Here is a 19225-nt window from a genome sequence, read left to right as displayed (position 1 = left end):
TCGCTCACTCTGCGGGACCATCGGCCTCGTTTCATCCCATTTGAGTACATGTTCCTCAGCTCGAATGGTTGATACAGACCATTTGGACACATTCCGGTACCCAGTTGCTCGTTATAAGCATGCACCTGGAAGCGAATATTGAACTTGCTAGCCTCTGCTACTGTTTCACCTCGATCTCCCTCTACATCGCGATAACAATAGCTGCCATTCTCGATCAATCGCTCTATTGTTACAGTTCCTCATTCACGGATTCAATATGATCGGACAACCGCTCTATTGTTCGCCGTATTGCCTGCTATTGTTGCGCCAACTGCGCTATGCACTGGCGAGAGTTAGTACTTATTCTATGACTGTGGCGTCAATTCATTTTCCCGACCGCTCGAAACTACATCTTGAACGCGACTTCTGCCAGAAGACTCTCCTTTTCTTTCAGCTTCGACATCAACAACCTCGAGACAACACGACCGCTATTCTGCATATACAAACTGAGACATCTCCAAACACCTGCTCAGCATACCAGAACCTGAACACAAATTCCCGTGACAGATACCACGAATACGATTTCTGAACACAGTGGAGGCCGCCGACGCCGACGCCGACTCCACTCACTCACTATGCCTCCTCTCTCCGGACCTATCGACTTCGGCTCCAAGCGCTCCGAGCAGAGCACTCTCAAGCGCAAGGCTGAACGCCAAGACTCGAGGGCCGGCACCAATCAGCCTAAGCATCGCAAAATTGCGCTTCTCAAGAAAGCACCAACGCAGACTCAGCAATATGGTGTCGACTTGGACCATGAGGATTTTCAAGGCGTCGCCGACGACATCATCGAAAATGACCTCGCCGCCGAGGAGAGTAGCCGAATGGAGTTGATGCGGCAAGTCGGCTACGAAAATGACGTGGATGTCGCCCTCGACGCTGGCCTCTTCGACGATGATGATCCTGATGTCGAAGCTGCTAGAGCAAAGTTGCTGGCAGTCAAGCAGAAAGAAGCCAATCGAACGCAGCGCGAGTGCAACAAGATCTTGCACAACTTGCGCCAAGCCCCAAAGCACTTCTCCTACGCCAACAATCACGCTGTACAGCCGGTCAAGAAGCCTATCGGTCTCGCTTTGCCGCCCAAGTCAATCGCCTCGTCTAAGAATGCAAGCCTCGTCAAGCACGAGTCTGGCCCTTCTTCCACTTCACGTCAACCCAATATGTCGAATGCTATACCCACAGACAAGTCGGACTTTGCAGCTTCCACCAACAAGGACCCTCGCCTCACCAACCCTGATTACTTTGCTGCCCCAGATGTGCTCGGTGTTCGTCCAGGAACCGTCTCCTCAGTAAACAGCATCCTCTCTGGCTACAAGGGCCGCATTGCCAACCCTGCTCCACCAGGCGCAATACTACCTAATCCTACTACAGTCTGGCAGAAGAATGACGCTAAGCGTCGCCAGGAAACCAAAAACTTCATTCCTCCACCGCACTACGCTCCATACCAGATCAGCGAGAATGCCAATCTGCGTCGCTACGACCTCCAGAACAACTCCAAGGAGATTCCATTCAACAAGGAGGTCATCCATGCCAATAAGAATGGAAACGTCGATCACTACGACCTGCAAGTTCTCAAAGCTTGGCTTAGAATCCAAGGTCAACCGACCACTGGCACCAAAATCCACATCGAGGGCGCCATCGACATCTTCTTGTCCGAGCATGGCTCCGAACTCGATGATAGGTACGGCACTGCCGCCATGGCCGAGAAGAAGTACGTCGCCAAGAAGGTCAAGGTCGAGACGAAGCAGAAGCCTGTCACTCCACTCGCTGTCGCTTCTGCTTCTGCGCCAACCATGACCTCTACGCCGCCCGCTTCCGTACTCACTGCTTCACCGCAGACAGCTCCCACGGAGCGCTCTCTACCCCCAGCAGCCGCCATGGAAGACGCCGTGCACGCCAACAACGCCGCCAAGTGGGACGAGCCGCTCCTCACCGTCCCCTCAATGGCTAAAGCGGGTACTCCCAGCGCAAAGGCCGTCGTCCAGGCCATCCAGCGCAACAATTTGGGCTCTTTCAGCGCTCCTTCTCTTCGAGAGTTTGCCCGTTTCGTGCTCGACGCTCGCGAAGCCACGTCAAAAGATAAGAAGGAGCAGAGCATCCATCACATCATAATGTGGTATGGCTACATCAAGAAGAAGGTTTGGTTTGCGGAGGTGTATGGCGAGGAGGTCTGCCGTGGTCCTGGCGCGAGATCCGCAGCTGCCAATGGTCGTGGCCAGAATGGAGATGCGGCTGGTGGGTACCGGCCCAAGTCACCAGTCCTAGGTGGCAGTGTCTCGGATAAGGAGCCAATCGTTCTGGACTAGAGGTCGTTGCGGTGCTGCTGGTGTCTCTTCTTCCTTCGGGCGTCTGGAATCTGTACTTAGCTGGACCGAATGACAAGCGATTTCGAGCTGCATTCCGCCTCTCCCTGTGCCGGCTTCCTGTTTTGGTTCTAAGTACTACAGTGTTTACGTCGCGAATCGCCTCTGTGGCCCTATTGTGCTTTCTGGAGCGCAGTACGAGTAAATCACCTTCCTGTCTATGTCTTCGCACTCTGAGCAAGTACTGCGATGCACGCGTCATATTGGTGTCTGGCCTCGCTGTGGTATTTGGAGTTCTCCATGACCGAACAGGCTTTCACCAACACCTGGTGTGTGCTACCTTCTTGGTCTAGTCTAAAAACAGTAATCCATACGTCGCCCTTACGACTGAGAGAATAGTACTAGAGTACCTCCAGAGGCGTATGAATTCCCGCAGAAGTGTCGGGATGAAGCGAACCCAGCAGCGTAAAACCATTCACTCAACCCCACGCTAGTGAAGCGCATCACCGGAACAGCCCGAAACGGCCATGCCTAAGGCAGCTTCTCGGAAGCCTTCAACTTTCTGTGCAGCATCCACGCCAAATGCAATCCTTTCGTCGTTCGGTCTCGCAACATGCAGCGACCACAGAAACGAGCGAAGACTTCTCGTACTCGAGCCACAATTGAGGCTGCGACCTCGGCGGCTCGCGCCAGAAATGAAGCTGCCGCAGCAATCAAGACAACAACTCCCGCAGGGGAAGGGGCCATTGCGATGTACGAATACACTCTTCTCTCAAAGATCTACGCCGACTCGAACATCAATCCACTCTCGGCATCATTAGTGATGCAGCGGAGTGATGTCGGCGAAGACACTTGCAGGCTCGGTGGCTACGTTCGTGGGTCACAGCACTCCGAGAACTTCCAGCATCGAGTCTGCACCATCGCAAAAAATCTGCTGCAGGGCGAAATTGGTGGACGCATACCACAGAAGCTCATAGATGAGACTAATGCGATGTTCACGAGATTTGCGCTGTCCACATTCATCCCTTCGCAAGGCCGACATGCCGAGATTGAAGCGTACACCTATGGTCAGCTTGTGGAGTTCTTTTGCGATGCAATTGAAGTAAGAACCGCAACAGTGTACCAACATCCTGATGGCGAGACCGAGGTTCATTGTGTGATCGAAGAGGCAGATGTATTCGATGTCCAGTTTGAACAAGAGCAGGCGACTCAAGACCAGCTCACTTACATCACCTTCCGACGTACCCAGGCTGAGACTGCGCGCGCCAAAGCTGAGGCAGACGCGGCAGAAGACGCCAAAAACCGCCAGAAGTCTTCAGAAATGAGCGAGGTGGCGGTCCATCTTGAGAGTCTCAAGAAGAACCCCATTCCGTACCACGACAAGCGCTTCACAGCTCGCGGTATCGCTGCGTTCGGTACCATCAAAGCCCTCGGGATCTGCCTACCAACCATGCAGTTGAAAATCACTCGAAGCAACACAGGCGCGATCACGGCTGAGGCGACTGGATATTCCAACGCAAAGCATTACTGCGACGAGCTGCGCAATCGTGTCGACGGCACCCTCACCAACGCTGGCGTCACACCGATCTCTGACCGCAACGGGGTCCCTCGTTTCGGCGTCTCACCACTCAAGATCGTCGATAATAAGGTACTTAGGATATAGCCTATATAACTCGGCTATTTAGAGGTTAAGAACGAGCAAGTCCTACACTGCAACTTGCTACGGCAAAGAGGCGAAAATGATGCTCGGCCAACTACACGAGCTGACACCAACTCGAGAGCACGACGGGCAAGTGCGCGCTCTGGTATCCGTGTCACACACGGGATTCCTCACCGTTTCAATCAGGAATTTGGTGCTACCCGAAGACTTTTACAGGATTGTGAAGGGTGCTATCACGAAGGTGTACAGAGAGACCGAGGGTGCGCTTGAGCCTGACGAGAAGGAGTATTGCAGGAAGATGGAAGAGGCGACACGGAAGCGGAGAGATGCGGAAGAAGAGGAGGAGATGGCGAAGGCGTTGGAGTTGGAGTTGGAGCAGGAGATGAGCATGGATGTCGCTAAGGCAGGGGAAGGGCGGCCAGACGAGATGGCTGGCGCTGTTGGTCAAGAGGAAGACAAGAGTGGCGCGTTGGAGATGAACGGTCGAGGAGAGATTGACGAGAACTTCATGATCGAGGTCAAGCCGAGGAAGGCTGTGCTCAAGGTTCGGCCGAAATGATGGGTATGTGTGATCGGTACAGCCTTGACGATGAAGTATGCGACACGGATGACTTGCAGGATGGCATGGTCAAATCAGTGTTCTCTCCGGTCGGCTTTCGCACCAGCCAGGCAGAGTCTGGCCATGGAGCGATGCAGTCCGTTGACCGAGCTATTCGAGCATTCATGAAGCAGCAATACCTCCCAGGAGAGTATAGTCTGTCTCGGGGCATGATGCGACGGCTGACCGATGACTAGAAGGATGTCTCGATACGCAGATGCCGGCAATTTGTGGCTCCAAATGGGTTGCAAGAGAGAATGGAGCACGGGAGGATCTGAACTGTGATACATACTCATGATAGTGGTCTGTATTCTGCCAACACCTCGATTAGCGAGGTGGGGCTTCCCGTGTAATTACGTAGATCCCGCCAAGACCCTGTTTCCCCATATTATTTCGCTTAATTTCCGGGCTTCGCGTATTTCGAGATAAAGCTTGGCACACCTATACTAAGCAAGCGGAAATCCCAAACCTCTCGTTTTGTAATATACTATATACTACTACAATAGACGATATTACGGAGCTAGAACGACTTTAGCAACTGTTCTTTAACCTTACTAAACTATTTAAACTTTCCCTATCGCAATAGGAAACGATATAGGCTGTTTTAAGTAATATATACTCGCGTACGATTGCATCGCGTTTAGGTAAGGGTTTAGATATACAAGGCCGGACAACTAAGAAGCAGTACTTCGGCTATATTAAACGACGACGTAATAGTAATAGTAAAGGCAAAAGCAATAGTAATAGCAAGAGCAAAAGCAAGGAAAAACAGGACAAGAGCGCCTCTAAAGAAGAAACCTTTATTAGATAACGTTAGAAGCCTAAATTCAAGCTAGTTGCGCCCTATAAAGTGTCCTTTATTATAATAATATATCGGCTAGAAGGTATTCGATAAGAACCTATATATATTACGAGAGGCTAATTCGATAGCAGACATATATACGACCTAGACCTTCTTAATAGCCGGAAGTTAAACAAATACGTCCGGAATATAATTAAGACTAATATAAACAACTCTCCGAGAGCTAGACGCGTTATTAACCGTGTTAGTAATGCCTTAAATAGACAACTTAGAAGTAGGCGACTATTTAGTAGCTAAAACGCGTACTAAGACGCCTATAACCTAGGTCGTTCTTCGCTATACTATAACCGTAACAAGAGACAAGTTATATAGCAAATAAGAGGCAATATTCTAGTCCAATTAGAGGCCGCTTATAATAAGGCTACTAAGCTAGGTCTACACTTCTATAGCTTCGGAATAATAACTCCTAATAGCCTCCGAAGAGGCTTTGTATTTGCCGAGCTAGCTAGCATTAAATTGCTTCGGAAATATAGTCGTATTATACTAATAGACGACATATACGACACCTATAAGACTAGCTTCTACCTCTGCAACCTTATAGTGCCTAACGACTATCTAAAATAGCGACCTATAGCTTATATAGCCTTAGAAAGCAAGCATAGTGTTATGTATACTATAGGTCTTCGACACCTAGCTTATTAGGCCGGTTATAGCGAGATTAGCGGCTAGTTACTATAATAGATAGTAACTAACGACTTAGCTAGCGAGCAAGCGGCTATTACAACCGTATTTCTAGAGGTCTAACTAAGGCTTTGTTAACGCTATTAGTTAGAGATTATTCGGAAGAAGTTTCTACTTAATTCACTATATAAGAAGGTCTATAGGTGCTTGCTAAGGGCACTTTATAACGTTAAGAATAATAAAGAGTGTATTTAAGCGCTTGCTAATGCCGAGAGGGCTTTGCTAGAAGGCAATAACGACCCTCTAGCTAGCTATTTAAGGAAGGAATAGGGTTTCTAGTACGCTAGCATATAGTATACTTACTTAAGGCAGGACAATCCCTTGCTTATATAGGTAAAACTAGCCGTTTCTTCCTATATAGGTATACTAGTTGCTAACCTTCGTATAGAACCGCACTACTAGGCCCGTTAAAGGCTAGCACTCTAAATACAAGGCTAAAGTTAAGAAGGTAGCTAAGGCTAACTTCTCGCTCTCTAGTATTATTGTCTACGCAATTAAGACTAATAAGAAGTAGCATAATAGAGCTATTAAGGCGGCTAATAAGAGCTAGCAATTACCTCTCTTCCGACGCACTATTAGTAGTATAGAGGTCTTCTAGCAACTGCTATATTTAGTCTAGGTCCTTCTAGCTAAGTAGTACTCGAAGGCTTTAGCTTACGTTAAACTCGGTATACTATAATAGAGCCGATTTAAGCGTTACAAGATCTACGACCTACTAGTAGAGTATATATACTATTTCTAGGCGACTTATTATCTACCTTACTAGTACATCTAGATTAATGCCGAGTTTAAAAACAACCCTATTAGTAAGGGTGTTACTAAGACCTACGTACGGCGGTTTGAAGAGGCAGGTAGCCTTAAAGCGACTAGTATCTACTATAAATAGCAATAGGCGATTATACTAGCTATTAAGGACGACGATAAGGTATTTCTTCTGTCTCGGTGTAATAGCGACAATATAGGCGCTCTCGAGCGGACTAATTACCTATAACTATACTCGCTTCTTAAGAACGTTAAAATTAACTTCTATAAGAAGTTAGACGAGGTAAGAACGCGACTCTTAGCGCTATAATATCGTTCCTTTATAAACTAGCTATCGTCTAATTATGCCGCTAAGGCAGTAAGAATATCGTTACTTCTATCTATTAACGAGTTCTTACAACTATAATAATAGCCGCTATAGCAAGCCGCCGACGAGTTCTTATAACTATAATAATAGCCGCCGTAGGAAGCTACCGACGAGATAGCCTATATACCGGAGACAGTCTTTAATATACGCGCTATAGGCGTAGAAGAGGAAGAGACGGAAGATATTAATATAGTAGATAAGGACAATATAGACAACCTACTAGCGGCAAGAGATAGAATAAGTAAGTAGTCTAATAAGAAGGTAACTACTATAATACAAGACCTATAATACACGCCTCGTAGATACGTTGTCTATGCTATACTACCTCGTTTTCGAGATATAGCGGCGACTATACTAATACTAAGCGAGTTACTGTTTCTAATAGGTCTTCTAGTAGGCTTATTTTATAGCGTAGGTCGACCTTAGTACTAAGTACTCGATTTATAGGTTATCGAGTTTAATAGGGCAATAGGTCTACGCTATAATATCTATATATACGCGCTCGAGAAGATAATCCTATATTAGTCGCTATATTAGTCGCTATTTAGCAATAGCGATAGTAAGTAAGTAAGGAAGAGGCAGCGAGAATAAGTAATAGGTAGGCGTAGATAGTAATACCTTAGAATGTAACATAACGGCTATACTATATATAAACTTTGGCTTTATTAATATATCGACTAATCGACGATATATGTTAGTAGTACTATTAGCAGAGAATAGGCTATACGCGAGGCCCGGAAATTAAGCGAGATAATATAGTAAAATAGGGTCTTAGCGGGAAAGACGTAATTGCCCTACCTCGCTTAAACAGATCTGTTAGCAGAATACAGACTACCCTTATAATGATGTAAGCTCGTGGTTAGCTCGGTCGACCACGCTAAAAGCGGAGTTGACCATCCACTTTGCGGATCCGTAGCCGCTAGTGTGGGATCGGACCGGACCTTGGTCAACCCCGCTCTTAGCGTGGTCAAGTACAAACTTGCTTGACATCTCGTTCTGCAATAGAATCAAGTAGTCCTTCAGTCTGGCCTCTTCCACCTACATCAAACGTGCTGCCCGAATGGCCATCCACATACCGCGACCTCGAGGCGTGTACCGCCCGAGGAAATATGCAAGAGCGTGGAAGATAATGGACTGCAATGCATCGAGCCTTATACTGCAGATAACATTGATGATATAGGTCTACTTCGCTCGCACGATATTCTCAATGCTCAGCACCATCGCGTTCGCTGCTTGTCGGCGTTTTCCTGCCCAGCTATGGAATGACACTACACACTTCCCATCCCCATCTCTGACCGACTATACACAGCTCGTGCACGACGATGGCAGGCTCATCGATACAGAATTGCGGAATGCAGGCAGGCTTCATGAAGCACACCGTGTCTTCGAAGATGACGAGGCGGCGAAGATTGTCTCAGACGCTAGTCAGCTTCGTAGAATATCAATTGGAGAATATATCCATGATGTCTGGGAGCATTAGTGGGAGTGGAGGAGCTATCAATGTACTCTCAAATCAAATGATATTCTTCTTCGCTCCATCAAAGTACCCTGCCAGGTGGCCTGCACAAGGCAATTCTTGGCATCAAATGGCTGTGCATCCGAAAGCGGTATGGTGCGGAAAGCTTGATCTCACGCGTCTCCATTGTCGTTCTTGTCTCGAAGCACTTCTTTGTCCATTGTATCATCTTTGGTCTCACCGACCGAGACATTATTGCTCATGCAAGTGGCGTGAGCCTCTGTCTCGCCGTGACTGCAGCATCATGTTCGCGGCCAAGCACTTAATTGACCCTCCAACTCACTACGTGTTTCCCAAAATATCGACGAGCGAAGGGGGATTCAATGCCTCAGATCACCTCCAAGGCTTCGATGCGATGCGAGGCGCTATACTTGTGTCCTCTCAGCGCCGACGCCGACACCTATCATTCGTGCGATCATTCATTAGCGAAACCCAGCCGCTTACGGAACTACGCTCACCATAGAGAGATACCGGAAGCACGATATACTCAGATCATTAATCAAACACCTAAATACTCAGACGCTCTTTAGGCACTTTATCTTCCCTATGCGGTCAAGATACTGCAAACTCCATCATTCGCAGGTCTACCATGAGCAGTGCAGAGCATGGAGCTAATGTAGCTTTGAAGATTATGCTGGATCTCCTAACAGTCTCAGGCACGGGTCAATGACCACAGTCGATGCGACCATGGAGTTTACAGGTATTCTCTGCGACTTGCTGGCCTGTTGATGAGGAGAAGTAACTAGAATTGCGCGAGGAAGTCGCGAACAGCTTGGCGTTCAGGACTAACTCTCTTCACTCGGCAGTGAGAGCACGTCCTTTCGTCTCTCGTCATGCCTCCCAGACATGGAGTGGTAAGTGTTGTCTTGGTATGATCCGCGAGGACTTCACTTGCTGGCACTTCACTGGCAGCCTGCAAGTAAAGGCATACTTATGTCATTCGCTTGAAATCCCGCCCCTAGCGTGCGGTCAGCAGCTCACCATTTCGACAAAAACAGCACCCGCAACGACACGCTTACCGGACTATTGAAGCGTGCTATTGTTGGCGACTACGAACAGAATTGAGCAGCAGCCAGCCATTCCTGTAACACCGGTTCCGCTTCTGCTTCTGCGACTTTTGATTCAACTTCGAAACGCGTTGCAGCATCAAAAAGCATTGTGCTATCCAAATTCACTAAACACAATCCCTTTGAGCTTTCTTCACTGGCGCTGACATTAACATTGTCTTGTCTACACCTAACTTCCATCTCGAGAGTATCATCCTCTCTATCCTTCCATCACACATTGCACTTCCTGCACCGCCGACTTGACGGAGCGATTTCTTGCACTGCTCTTTGTAACACCACCTTCCTACCTCGAATCATTCAAGATGGGTTTCTTGGACAGATTCACCAACCTTTACCACGACGACGGCGAGCTGGATCTCGTCGACGAGGAGGCATGGTTCGCAGAGCGAGCACCACAGCTTCCAGCACATGTCGATGACGACAAATATGACGATGAACTAGACCAATATCTAGTTGAATCTGAGGAGGAGTTTGACGCCTCGGTCAACGAGGAGGGCGCAGAGGATGACAATCTGGGCGACCTCTTGCTTGCGGAACTCGAGCGCGAAGACGACGAGGATGCCGCGGAGGGTGACTTAGATGCCCTCTTGCTTGCAGAACTTGAGGGGGATGTTCAACAGGACTTGTCGCAGCGCTACCTTCTTGCTGGAGAGGCTCGCTCCGTTTCGACGTCATCCACTCAGCGACCTTCCTCTAAGTCAGGCTCGCTAAAGCGCAAAGCTGAGCATGAGCTCGACGCAAGTGAGAAAGATGATACTGAAGTTCACAAAGGACGGAAGATTAAAGCATTGAAGAAAAGCCCGAGGATGCCTGCTGGAACCCCCATCACCTCGTCTGCAGAAGCTCCGCCGCAATTTGATCTTGATGGTCTGTTTGCGAATGGCAACCTGTCGCTCTCTGAACATGCATCGAAGCCAGACGCTATCGACCCCATACTTCACAATGGTAGCTACAATCCCACTTGCTCGAAACCTGCGCCTGAAGCACAGCAGAGTAAAGCGCCGCTCCCATATCAAACTCCTGAAGACACTGGTCTTGATCGTCTCAGCGACGCAGGAATGGCTCAGGCCGTGCGGTCAAGTTCATTCGAGCGACAGTACAGCAACGAAGAGAAGAGAGCTTTCCTCAGACGGAAGACTGGTCAGAGCCTATACAAGCTCAAAAAAGAAGACCTGGAAGCGGAGATCAGGAAATGGTATCACCACTCTTATGAGCCTTACCTAGCCGCGAACCGACCTTACGAGGAGCGAAAGGCGAAGCGACGTGCCAAGCTGGCTGCGCGAAAAGCTTCGGGTAACTACCAGAGCACGCTCAACGTCGATGGAAAGACAGTCATAGTGCTCGACGACGATGACGATGATGACGACAGCGCACCGCCAGCACTCTCTGAAGAGGAGCACGAGCGAGTACGACAAGCCTTGCGTGGATCTTTTGGCAAGAACGGAAAACATTCTTCCAGATTCTCCAACGCTCCAGCAGCAGGTCGCGCATCACAGGCGTCGCATCCTATCGGCATTTCAATAACTGACGCTTCGATTCCTGTGGCTTCAAAGCCAAAACAGAGGCGTAAGAAGAAGGACGTTGTCAAAGTCGATGCCATCACAGACGAGGGGGAACGTGCGGAGCTACAGCGCGCACAAATGGCAATGTATCAGGATGCACGAGCAAATCTGAACGGCCAGAATGGATCCTATGCATAGTCTGGAGGGTCTCGCCGAGCAGATTCAGTGGAAAGTGGCTCGATTAAATAGAGATTTTTATTCTTTCACTCCGTACTTCTTCCCACGCTCTGGATCGGGATCCATTTGCACTCTAGCATTCGACCATAGCTCAGGTAATGCTTAGAGCAAGGCTTCATGCGACGATGGAACAGCAGCGTGAGGAGCGAAGGGTGAAGTATGAGCACATTCACTTACAAAACGCGCTAGTCCCGGAAATATTGCGTCACGTCCCGAACTCTAGCCTACTTCCACCCTCGACCACAACCCAGACTTGCGACATAACACAACTTTCGTTCGAACGAAAACACACACCACACTGTCGCCGCGTTCGCATTACGTTCAGTAAGGTCGCCAACATCACACTGTGTCCTGGACTCTACATTCAGCCCCAGCAACGCACCAACAACGCATAACTCACCTCTTCTCGCATACACCGCGCCTCGACTCTCTCAAGCGATACGGCGATACATCTGCTGTCAACCACGCAACCCCTTCTAAACCTTCCGCCGACACCCACACGAGCGCATAAAACTCCCGCCGTCAAAGCCAAAGCTCAGAACCTCACACTGCGACCCTTGTAATACGAAGACACAGCAGCCATGGCAACCATTTTAGAACATGCTGTGAAGATCCTGGAAAATCTGTTACCATCCGAAAAGCACTATGCGCAAGTCGTCGCGAAGCAGTTCTTGGACATTCATCTGATGGGCCTGACACCCCCTTCGTCCGCGGTTCATATGAAACTGCCTCCTACGCAGCTCCTTCACGGCCTCCTCAGCCATTTGCCCCCAGCCGAACTTGAGAGCTTCAGCGCAACAGTCACACTCATGCTTATGGGTAAGGCCCCAAGCTCTGAGGACGAGCCTGCCGTCACCACAGAGGAAGAGGCCGTTCCCACAAAGACTCCAGCCTCGACTACACCATCACTGCGATCCGAACGAGAGCCCTTCGGATATCAAGATTTGTCCGGCCCTCCTTTGGGCGGTACCTTGCTGTACTGCCTGATTGAAGAGCCGACTCGGATTCTGCACCTACGCTCTGTGCACGGCAAGATCACTGTCAAGGTCGATGGCTACGCCAGCCTTCAGGGCAGCAATCGTGAGCGCGATTCTCGAGCTGTTCTTGTCGCAGATCAGCTCGGGCAGCTTTCTGTGGGAGATGTGATCAATGAGGAAGCTTCGGATGACAGCATTTCTCACTTCCGCGACCTGGTTCCTCCAGCACACGACACCCAAGAAGCATTTGCATATGGGCCGCAGGTCGATGCAGTACTTCAAACCCTGACTTACGATAGCTTTCAGCAAAACGAAGACGAGAATGGGCTGAGAGAGATCACCTACGAGGATGTGAAGCTCAAGACAGATGGCCTTGCCGTGGCGGATGCTGTACGTCGCCATGTCAAGAAATTCAATAAGTCTTTTGATGATAGCTTTTACGATACGCTACGACCGATGATCCGCCACACCCTCGAGGAAGAGATCACAGCCGACAACATGAAGAGCACCTTTGAACCTTTTAGTGCCTTCGAGAATGACGCAGACGAGTCAAAGCGGATAGAGCTCAATGGCTTGCTCTGGCAGCATCAAGCACCCAAACTCGCGAGGCGTTTGCAAGCCAAATGGCGTGAAGTTGCGGCGCTGGCAGCGGGCCTGCAGGATGATCAACCACAAAAGCCAACGGCAGATACTGAGACCGAGCCAGCGGCCGATGGGCCATCAGAATCAGATACTGAGTCTTCCGAGCAAACCGCCAACGATCCCAACAGGACGAAGGAGCTCGCAGATATGACTACAGCGAGTGATTCGGCGTCGCAACCAGCGCGGCCAGAAGTGCCATTCCAACCGAGCTACGATCTGCCAGAGCAGTCGGGTCGACCGACCAGCCATGGTGATAAGGACACGCCTTCACCTCACAAGAGTGACAATGACAATGCCAGCTCTTCCAAAGCTGCAGGAGCGATGCGTGCCACACACCAGTCACACAAAAACAAGCGTAAGGCACAAGAAGAGCCTTTGGCAGACGGTGAGGTGCACTCGCAGTCGACTCCGCTTCGGCCGACCAAGTTCCACAAGACGGGTCTAAACCACTTCGCCGGTGCGCCGCATGTTGGGCCTGGTGATGACCATTACCAAGCTCCTGTGCCCGTAGCAACACAGTCGAGCGAGCAGGCGTCACCTGTCGTGCAGGCTCGCGGCATCGCGTCATCTTCTCGCGCCTCAAGTGCCTCCGATGGCACTTATGGGGAATCTCGTCGTACTGGCAATGCTTCCACGCTGAGAGCAACATCAGAGAGTTCGCATACAAGTGATGGCACAGCATCAGATAAGTCCTATGGAGACTCCCACGACCTTTACAAGGGCAACGCAAACTGGGATGCATACCGTTATCCTACAGGCACGAAAGTCCCGATGAACAAAGACGTCCAGGAGCATTATCAGGCTGGCACTCTTCAGAACAAGCTGGTCCACGAAAACCCTATGGGTATGGTGTACTGGCTGAAGATTCACGCCCGAATCCATCGAGATGCGATGATGTCCAGTCCTGACGAGACCGCTCGATTGGTATTGGACTATCTTCAGCGACTGGAGCGTTTTGAGGATAACTACTACGGTCCTGGTATTCCCTTGTCGCTGCCTGCAGGAACAGTAGCACAACAGGTGTCTGCTCCTCCATCTGGTGGTCATGTCTCTGGCCAGAGCAATATCCCTCAGGGCCACCAGCAATTTGGCCCAACTTTGCCGAATGCTCCGAACATGTCGACGCCGACATTGCAGGATATAGTTCGATGGGTCAAAGCTCGCACGCCTGTACAATTCCAGCCACCAATGCTAAAGAACAATCTGAAGAACTTCGTGAAAGACGTTCTTGGCGAGCAATTCCGTCGCGATATCACGAAGCCCCAGCTGACGACCAAGATTTTCAACAATCAAACGGTCCTCGATGCGCTACGGCAAGCTGGATTGCAGGTTCCGAATGCACACGGACAGCAGATTCAACAGGTTCAAGCTCTCCCCAATTCTGGCGGATCGAGCCTTGCAACCCAGGCTCTCGGCGCTCAAGACTTCAATGGTCGGAACGCTTGGAACGCTCAAGACTACTACCAGCAGTCTCAGTTGCCTCCACAATCGAGTCGCGGCGTCGGGCCTGCTCCGTCCAGTAGGGCTACGAAGCCGGTGGCGAGCAATAGCGGTGGTTCGATGGTCTCGCGGGCAGGTGTCCAGAAGGTTCAGACACAAGCTCGCACTTCTTCCTTCCAGCGAGATCCACACGGCCTTTATCATGCCTACATGCACCAGCAGGGCTACGCAAATGCTGAGGTCAGCGGCATCGCGCAAAACATAAACGGTGGCATCAATCACGCGGTCGCCCATGCGCTGCCATCACAGTTTGAGAACGGCCGAGCCAAGAACGTCCGGCATGTGCTACAAGCACAGCAAAAGACATATTACAATCAGCCTTCTCGTCCAGAGGCCATTGATGGCGACGCTTCTCAAGGCCAGCCTGCTCGGGCGACGCAGCCTGTCGATCCAGCAGCGCTCTCGCAGTGGAATAGGACAAAGCATGGAGACCCGACGAAGGCCGACACATTCGCTCGGCGTGGCAGAGCTGCTGCTCCCATGTCCGTAACGAATGGAGCCCTCAAGTCGACCTCAGCTGGCGTCTCGAAGGACCGTCGGAAGAAGACCGTCGACGCCGAGCGTGTCGCTTCACCGCAGCGCGCATCACAACTTGCTCGAGCTCGAGCATCAGTCGCAGACCTCGCCGGCTTCGATCTGCAACAGCATGCTCCTCCAAGGGCATATGGCGGCGCTGCCTCGTTCGGTGCTCCTGCGGCTCCAGGCCCTAATTTTCCCAGAGAGCAGCTGATGCAGAATCTGCAGCGAGACCAGACACAATTCGGATCTGACGACACCATTGATCTGGAGCAAGATGAAGAGCTCTATGATCAAAACTTTTCCAATCCGCATGTTCTCGATCCGCAGTTGTTCCAGCCTTTCACCGACAATACCACATGGCATGGTCGTCTGGACACGCAATACGGCGGAAGCGCATAGAAAACTGAGACGCCGACTACTCTCTTCCAGTCTTCCTTTCCGAGTATTGATCATTCCTGTACATGCGACTCACGCCCTGCTTGAGCCAAGCACAGAATGGTGTCGTGGAAGATTTGACAACCAATGCTGAAGAGAGACTCGATTCATAGACACAAGAGACAACAAAATCTTCCCATCATGAAAATCTCGCCACTTTTGATCTGTACGCAGCCTGCCGGCTCTGCCGTCAATCGAAACCGTGGTTTGAGAACTTTCATTTTGAGATGGAGGAGATCCGGATGCAAGACGATGAAAGGAGGAGGAGGAGTTGGAAACAAAGGTGTTTTGGGAAAGCTTGAAGATGGAATATTCAAAGCCGCTCGACCTTGACGCTCAACAACATCAGACATATCTGGCAGCATCAGACTAGGTTACAGTTCAGAGTCCTTTGAGAGTGGAAGTCCGTGAATCTGGATCAGAAGCTCTTTCTCGGATGATGGCAGGTGCTCAGTATGGTGATGCCAGATGCCTGGGTTGTTGATTGCAGTCGGTCGAGCGGCTGGGAGAACCAACACTTTGTGATCAATGATAGCCTTTGAAGTTGTATAAAGGTAGTACAAGATATGATGGCTGACATTTGATCTACGCAGCGTCTTCTGCCTCATCTGCTCACCACCGTATGTTCTCGTTCAGCTTCACTGTCTCTTGACTGAATTTCTCGTCGTAGCTAGATCAGCCTAGAGGCGACGTAGCTTTTCCTGCGTTCATCGATGACCGTTCGACATCGTTTCCAATCAGCCAAATATCTGCTTTGTTGTGAAGCATGCTTCAGGAGAGGCCTCGCGCATGGCTCGCTTTCCCGTTGGCGAGGATGCCGTCGAGAACTTCAGCTTCGAATTTGTCGCAGAGCTTCGCAGCAGAGAATGGCATGTACTGATGAAGCACAGCGACGTCTTCGCTCACTTGCCGTTCCAGCAGGAAAGTCGGCTCGTGCTTCAGGGCAGGTTCGAGATCGAAAATACTGATTCCAGTCTTCATCGTCATTAGCCTGTTCGCCCAGCCAAGATGAGATCGCACGAGCGAGGGAAGTTTAAGTGCATCCAGGCCTCCGGCCATTACAATCATGCTGGCTGCAAATTAGCCAGTGCGATCCCGAAAACCAGCTGAGACGCACGTACCGTGCCCAAGCGGGTCGATGGAATTGATTTCCAGCTGAAATGTCCCCAAGCATGATTTCGTGCAAAGCTATGCGTCCCACTGCTAGGATGGTGCCAACTGCCAAAGCCTTTTCTCGGTCATTCAGAGCTTCGTTGATGGACTTGACGACTTGCGACGAATGCCAAGGAACCATCTGCTGGTTCAAAGAGCCTCGCGAAACCAAGTCACTTGAGACGGAGAGCATGTTCATGTAGAAGTAGCAGGGGCTAGACATAGTCAGACGCTGGACCCATGGCAATGCCTCTTGGCGCTGTGCGTGCGTGGTGTCTAGCGCAGACCAGCCTCTCAACATGAATGGCCACACTACAGCACATTAGCTCTTATCGTGTGAAACGACTCTGTGAAAGCAGACTCACTCCAGTCTAGCAGCCTTTCAAACCAAGGCTGCGCCTCCACCGGATACTGCACAAAAGAATTTTCCCTCTGATTACCGACCGTGCCCGTAGCGGGACTCTGTGACCGCGAAAGTGCCAGCCCAGAATCAGTCTCACCAGCCTGTGTTCCTGAGGCCGCGGAAGCTGCATTGCTTGGTGTTGAGTTTCGTGTCGATTGAGGTTGTGAGGAGCCTTCATTGGGATCGCTTTGTTTCGGTTTTCGCTTCATGGTATTTGGCTTTTTGCCTGCTTTCGGTTTTCGATCACCCTGGCGGTGACTGTATTCCGCAGCCCTTACACGAACGGTTCTGCGAACATCCTGGTCGTCATGTTCATCGTGAGCAAGAAAGATGATGTTAGCGTTCATGAGTTTGGCATGAACACGAGCTTCGATTTCCACAGATATTGTTCATGCTAATGCTATCGCTGAAAGATGTCTGTGTAGCTGCAGAGGGGTGAGGTGAAAATTATACCTCGTGCGAAGGAACAGACCTGCATTAGATAGTCACGAGTAGACCCACCTGTTCTCAATCCTAAGGGCCGCTCGAGTGATCCCATCAACCTGATGAGGAGGAGTGCGTTTTGGCACCGGCTGGAGCTGTCAAGGGCGATCTTGGTCAGTTTCCGACCTCTAGCCAACTGTCAAAATCGACGGCGTGTTGTGTCACAACGCCATAGCGGCAATATGGCGTTCTCCGGGAGCGAAAACCTTCCTCCGCGCATGCATAAGGAGCAGAGCCCAACGGAGAATTCCTTCAATGCTGGTTTCCAATGAAATGCTGCAGCATCAATATATTTGCACTTCACATTCATATTAGTTTGCACGACCAGATCATCCCGGACCAGTCGCCAAACTTGCGCATAGAGCGGGGAGCGTGTGAGTACGCGGTCCAGAAGCCTCAGACGCGTGAAAGCCTCGTCGTCTGGCTGGCGTTAAGCATGCGTGACACGAAGTTTGCCTCACTCTGCCATGTCCCCGGAATATCTGAGAGAATTGATGCCGCATGAAGCACCATTCTCGCCGCCGCCGCCGCCGCCGCCGCCTCTTCTATGCCGCCCACCGCCCAGTGTTGGCCTGCGATTGGCTCGTCTTGCTTGCGGGTGTATTCATCTCGTTCCGTGCTCTTGCCCTAGCCACCAAGATCACATGCAAGGACAGAAGTAGAAGTAGGCGTGGGTGAATGAATGAATGCATTGTTGGCTGTGCTGAGCCAGCTTGAACCAATGTCCAAATTATGCCACATGACTAAGTACGGAGGCCTATACGTACCAGAGGCTCAATGCAGCACTTCTTACCGCAGCGATACAGTACAATCTTTGCCCCTACAAATTGTTTTTAATGTATCTTTTTATCTAGAGGACTTATAGCTAAACAATATATAGCAAAGATACTCTAATTGAGGTCTATTTTTAGAAAATATTAAAATTTTTAGTCGTTCCCTCCTAAATTAATAAGCTATATAGCTTAAAACTCTAAGTTAGACGTTTTAGAATTTTAGTGTTTTTTAAGCCTTAGTATACTGTTTTTAGTAATCCAAGATCTAGGTCTTATAGTTTTGTTTAAAAAGAATCTAGTTCTAGATTTTTATTCTAGTATAGCTACTATTAGTAATATAATCTAGAAAAGAATATTATTAGAACCTGAATTCTTACTAGGTTCTCTTTAGTATATCTTTTTATATAGAAGAGTTATACTTTAATAATATAAGACAAAGATACTCTATTTTTTATCTATTTTTAGAAATTAAGTAAAACTGTTATAGTTATCTACTAAGATTAGCCTAAAAATCTAAAAGAAAGACTTTTAGATTTTAGTATTTATTAAGCCTTATAACACTATTTTTAGTAATCTAAAAGCTAGAACTAAAGGTTTTACCTAGTTTTAATCTATATTAAGATTCCTATCTAAATACGCCTACTATTAGTCTTAAAATCCAAAAGCGAATATTTTTTAAGAATTATAAGCTTAAGAATTTAAAGTTTAGAATTTTAAAAAATATTCTTTCTTAAGTTATAAGACTATTTA

At 49.4% G+C, this 19225-nt stretch overlaps 5 protein-coding genes across 5 annotated transcripts; 3 read left to right on the top strand and 2 right to left on the bottom strand.

Moving 5' to 3' along the window:
• Window positions 1-256: 256 nt before the first annotated feature.
• On the top strand, window positions 257-5026 carry MYCFIDRAFT_176294 (uncharacterized protein; the record flags this gene model as incomplete). Its single annotated transcript, XM_007930094.1, has 10 exons — window positions 257-539; window positions 580-2301; window positions 2325-2448; window positions 2476-2670; window positions 2704-2832; window positions 2880-3975; window positions 4043-4481; window positions 4517-4753; window positions 4795-4878; window positions 4929-5026. The coding sequence occupies 10 exons, from the start codon at window positions 257-259 to the stop codon at window positions 5024-5026; spliced, it is 4407 nt and encodes a 1468-aa protein (XP_007928285.1).
• Window positions 5027-8111: 3085 nt separating this feature from the next.
• Window positions 8112-9248, top strand: MYCFIDRAFT_176293 (uncharacterized protein; the record flags this gene model as incomplete). Its single annotated transcript, XM_007930093.1, has 6 exons — window positions 8112-8116; window positions 8154-8235; window positions 8275-8388; window positions 8419-8493; window positions 8525-8581; window positions 8613-9248. The coding sequence occupies 6 exons, from the start codon at window positions 8112-8114 to the stop codon at window positions 9246-9248; spliced, it is 969 nt and encodes a 322-aa protein (XP_007928284.1).
• Window positions 9249-9331: 83 nt separating this feature from the next.
• MYCFIDRAFT_176292 (uncharacterized protein) lies at window positions 9332-15966 on the top strand (the record flags this gene model as incomplete). The annotated part of the gene is made up of 18 exons (XM_007930092.1): window positions 9332-9336; window positions 9368-9434; window positions 9462-9523; window positions 9569-9748; window positions 9784-9818; window positions 9845-9869; window positions 9930-9943; window positions 9980-10008; window positions 10041-11500; window positions 11535-11586; window positions 11669-11937; window positions 11966-12048; window positions 12096-12150; window positions 12189-12297; window positions 12332-15596; window positions 15622-15732; window positions 15765-15853; window positions 15877-15966. The coding sequence occupies 18 exons, from the start codon at window positions 9332-9334 to the stop codon at window positions 15964-15966; spliced, it is 6000 nt and encodes a 1999-aa protein (XP_007928283.1).
• Window positions 15967-16009: 43 nt separating this feature from the next.
• On the bottom strand, window positions 16010-17566 carry MYCFIDRAFT_176291 (uncharacterized protein; the record flags this gene model as incomplete). Its single annotated transcript, XM_007930091.1, has 7 exons — window positions 16010-16019; window positions 16043-16275; window positions 16307-16324; window positions 16356-16457; window positions 16493-16733; window positions 16768-17109; window positions 17133-17566. The coding sequence occupies 7 exons, from the start codon at window positions 17564-17566 to the stop codon at window positions 16010-16012; spliced, it is 1380 nt and encodes a 459-aa protein (XP_007928282.1).
• Window positions 17567-17619: 53 nt separating this feature from the next.
• MYCFIDRAFT_176290 (uncharacterized protein) lies at window positions 17620-18443 on the bottom strand (the record flags this gene model as incomplete). Its single annotated transcript, XM_007930090.1, has 5 exons — window positions 17620-17672; window positions 17709-17828; window positions 17868-18126; window positions 18150-18310; window positions 18338-18443. The coding sequence occupies 5 exons, from the start codon at window positions 18441-18443 to the stop codon at window positions 17620-17622; spliced, it is 699 nt and encodes a 232-aa protein (XP_007928281.1).
• Between the last annotated feature and the right edge of the window lie 782 nt (window positions 18444-19225).

Source organism: Pseudocercospora fijiensis (genome assembly GCF_000340215.1).
Source record: "Pseudocercospora fijiensis CIRAD86 unplaced genomic scaffold MYCFIscaffold_6, whole genome shotgun sequence".
Classification (NCBI taxonomy): Eukaryota; Fungi; Ascomycota; class Dothideomycetes; order Mycosphaerellales; family Mycosphaerellaceae; genus Pseudocercospora; species Pseudocercospora fijiensis.
Note: the sequence above shows the minus strand (reverse complement) of the source record. Positions and strands in the feature narration are given on the sequence as shown.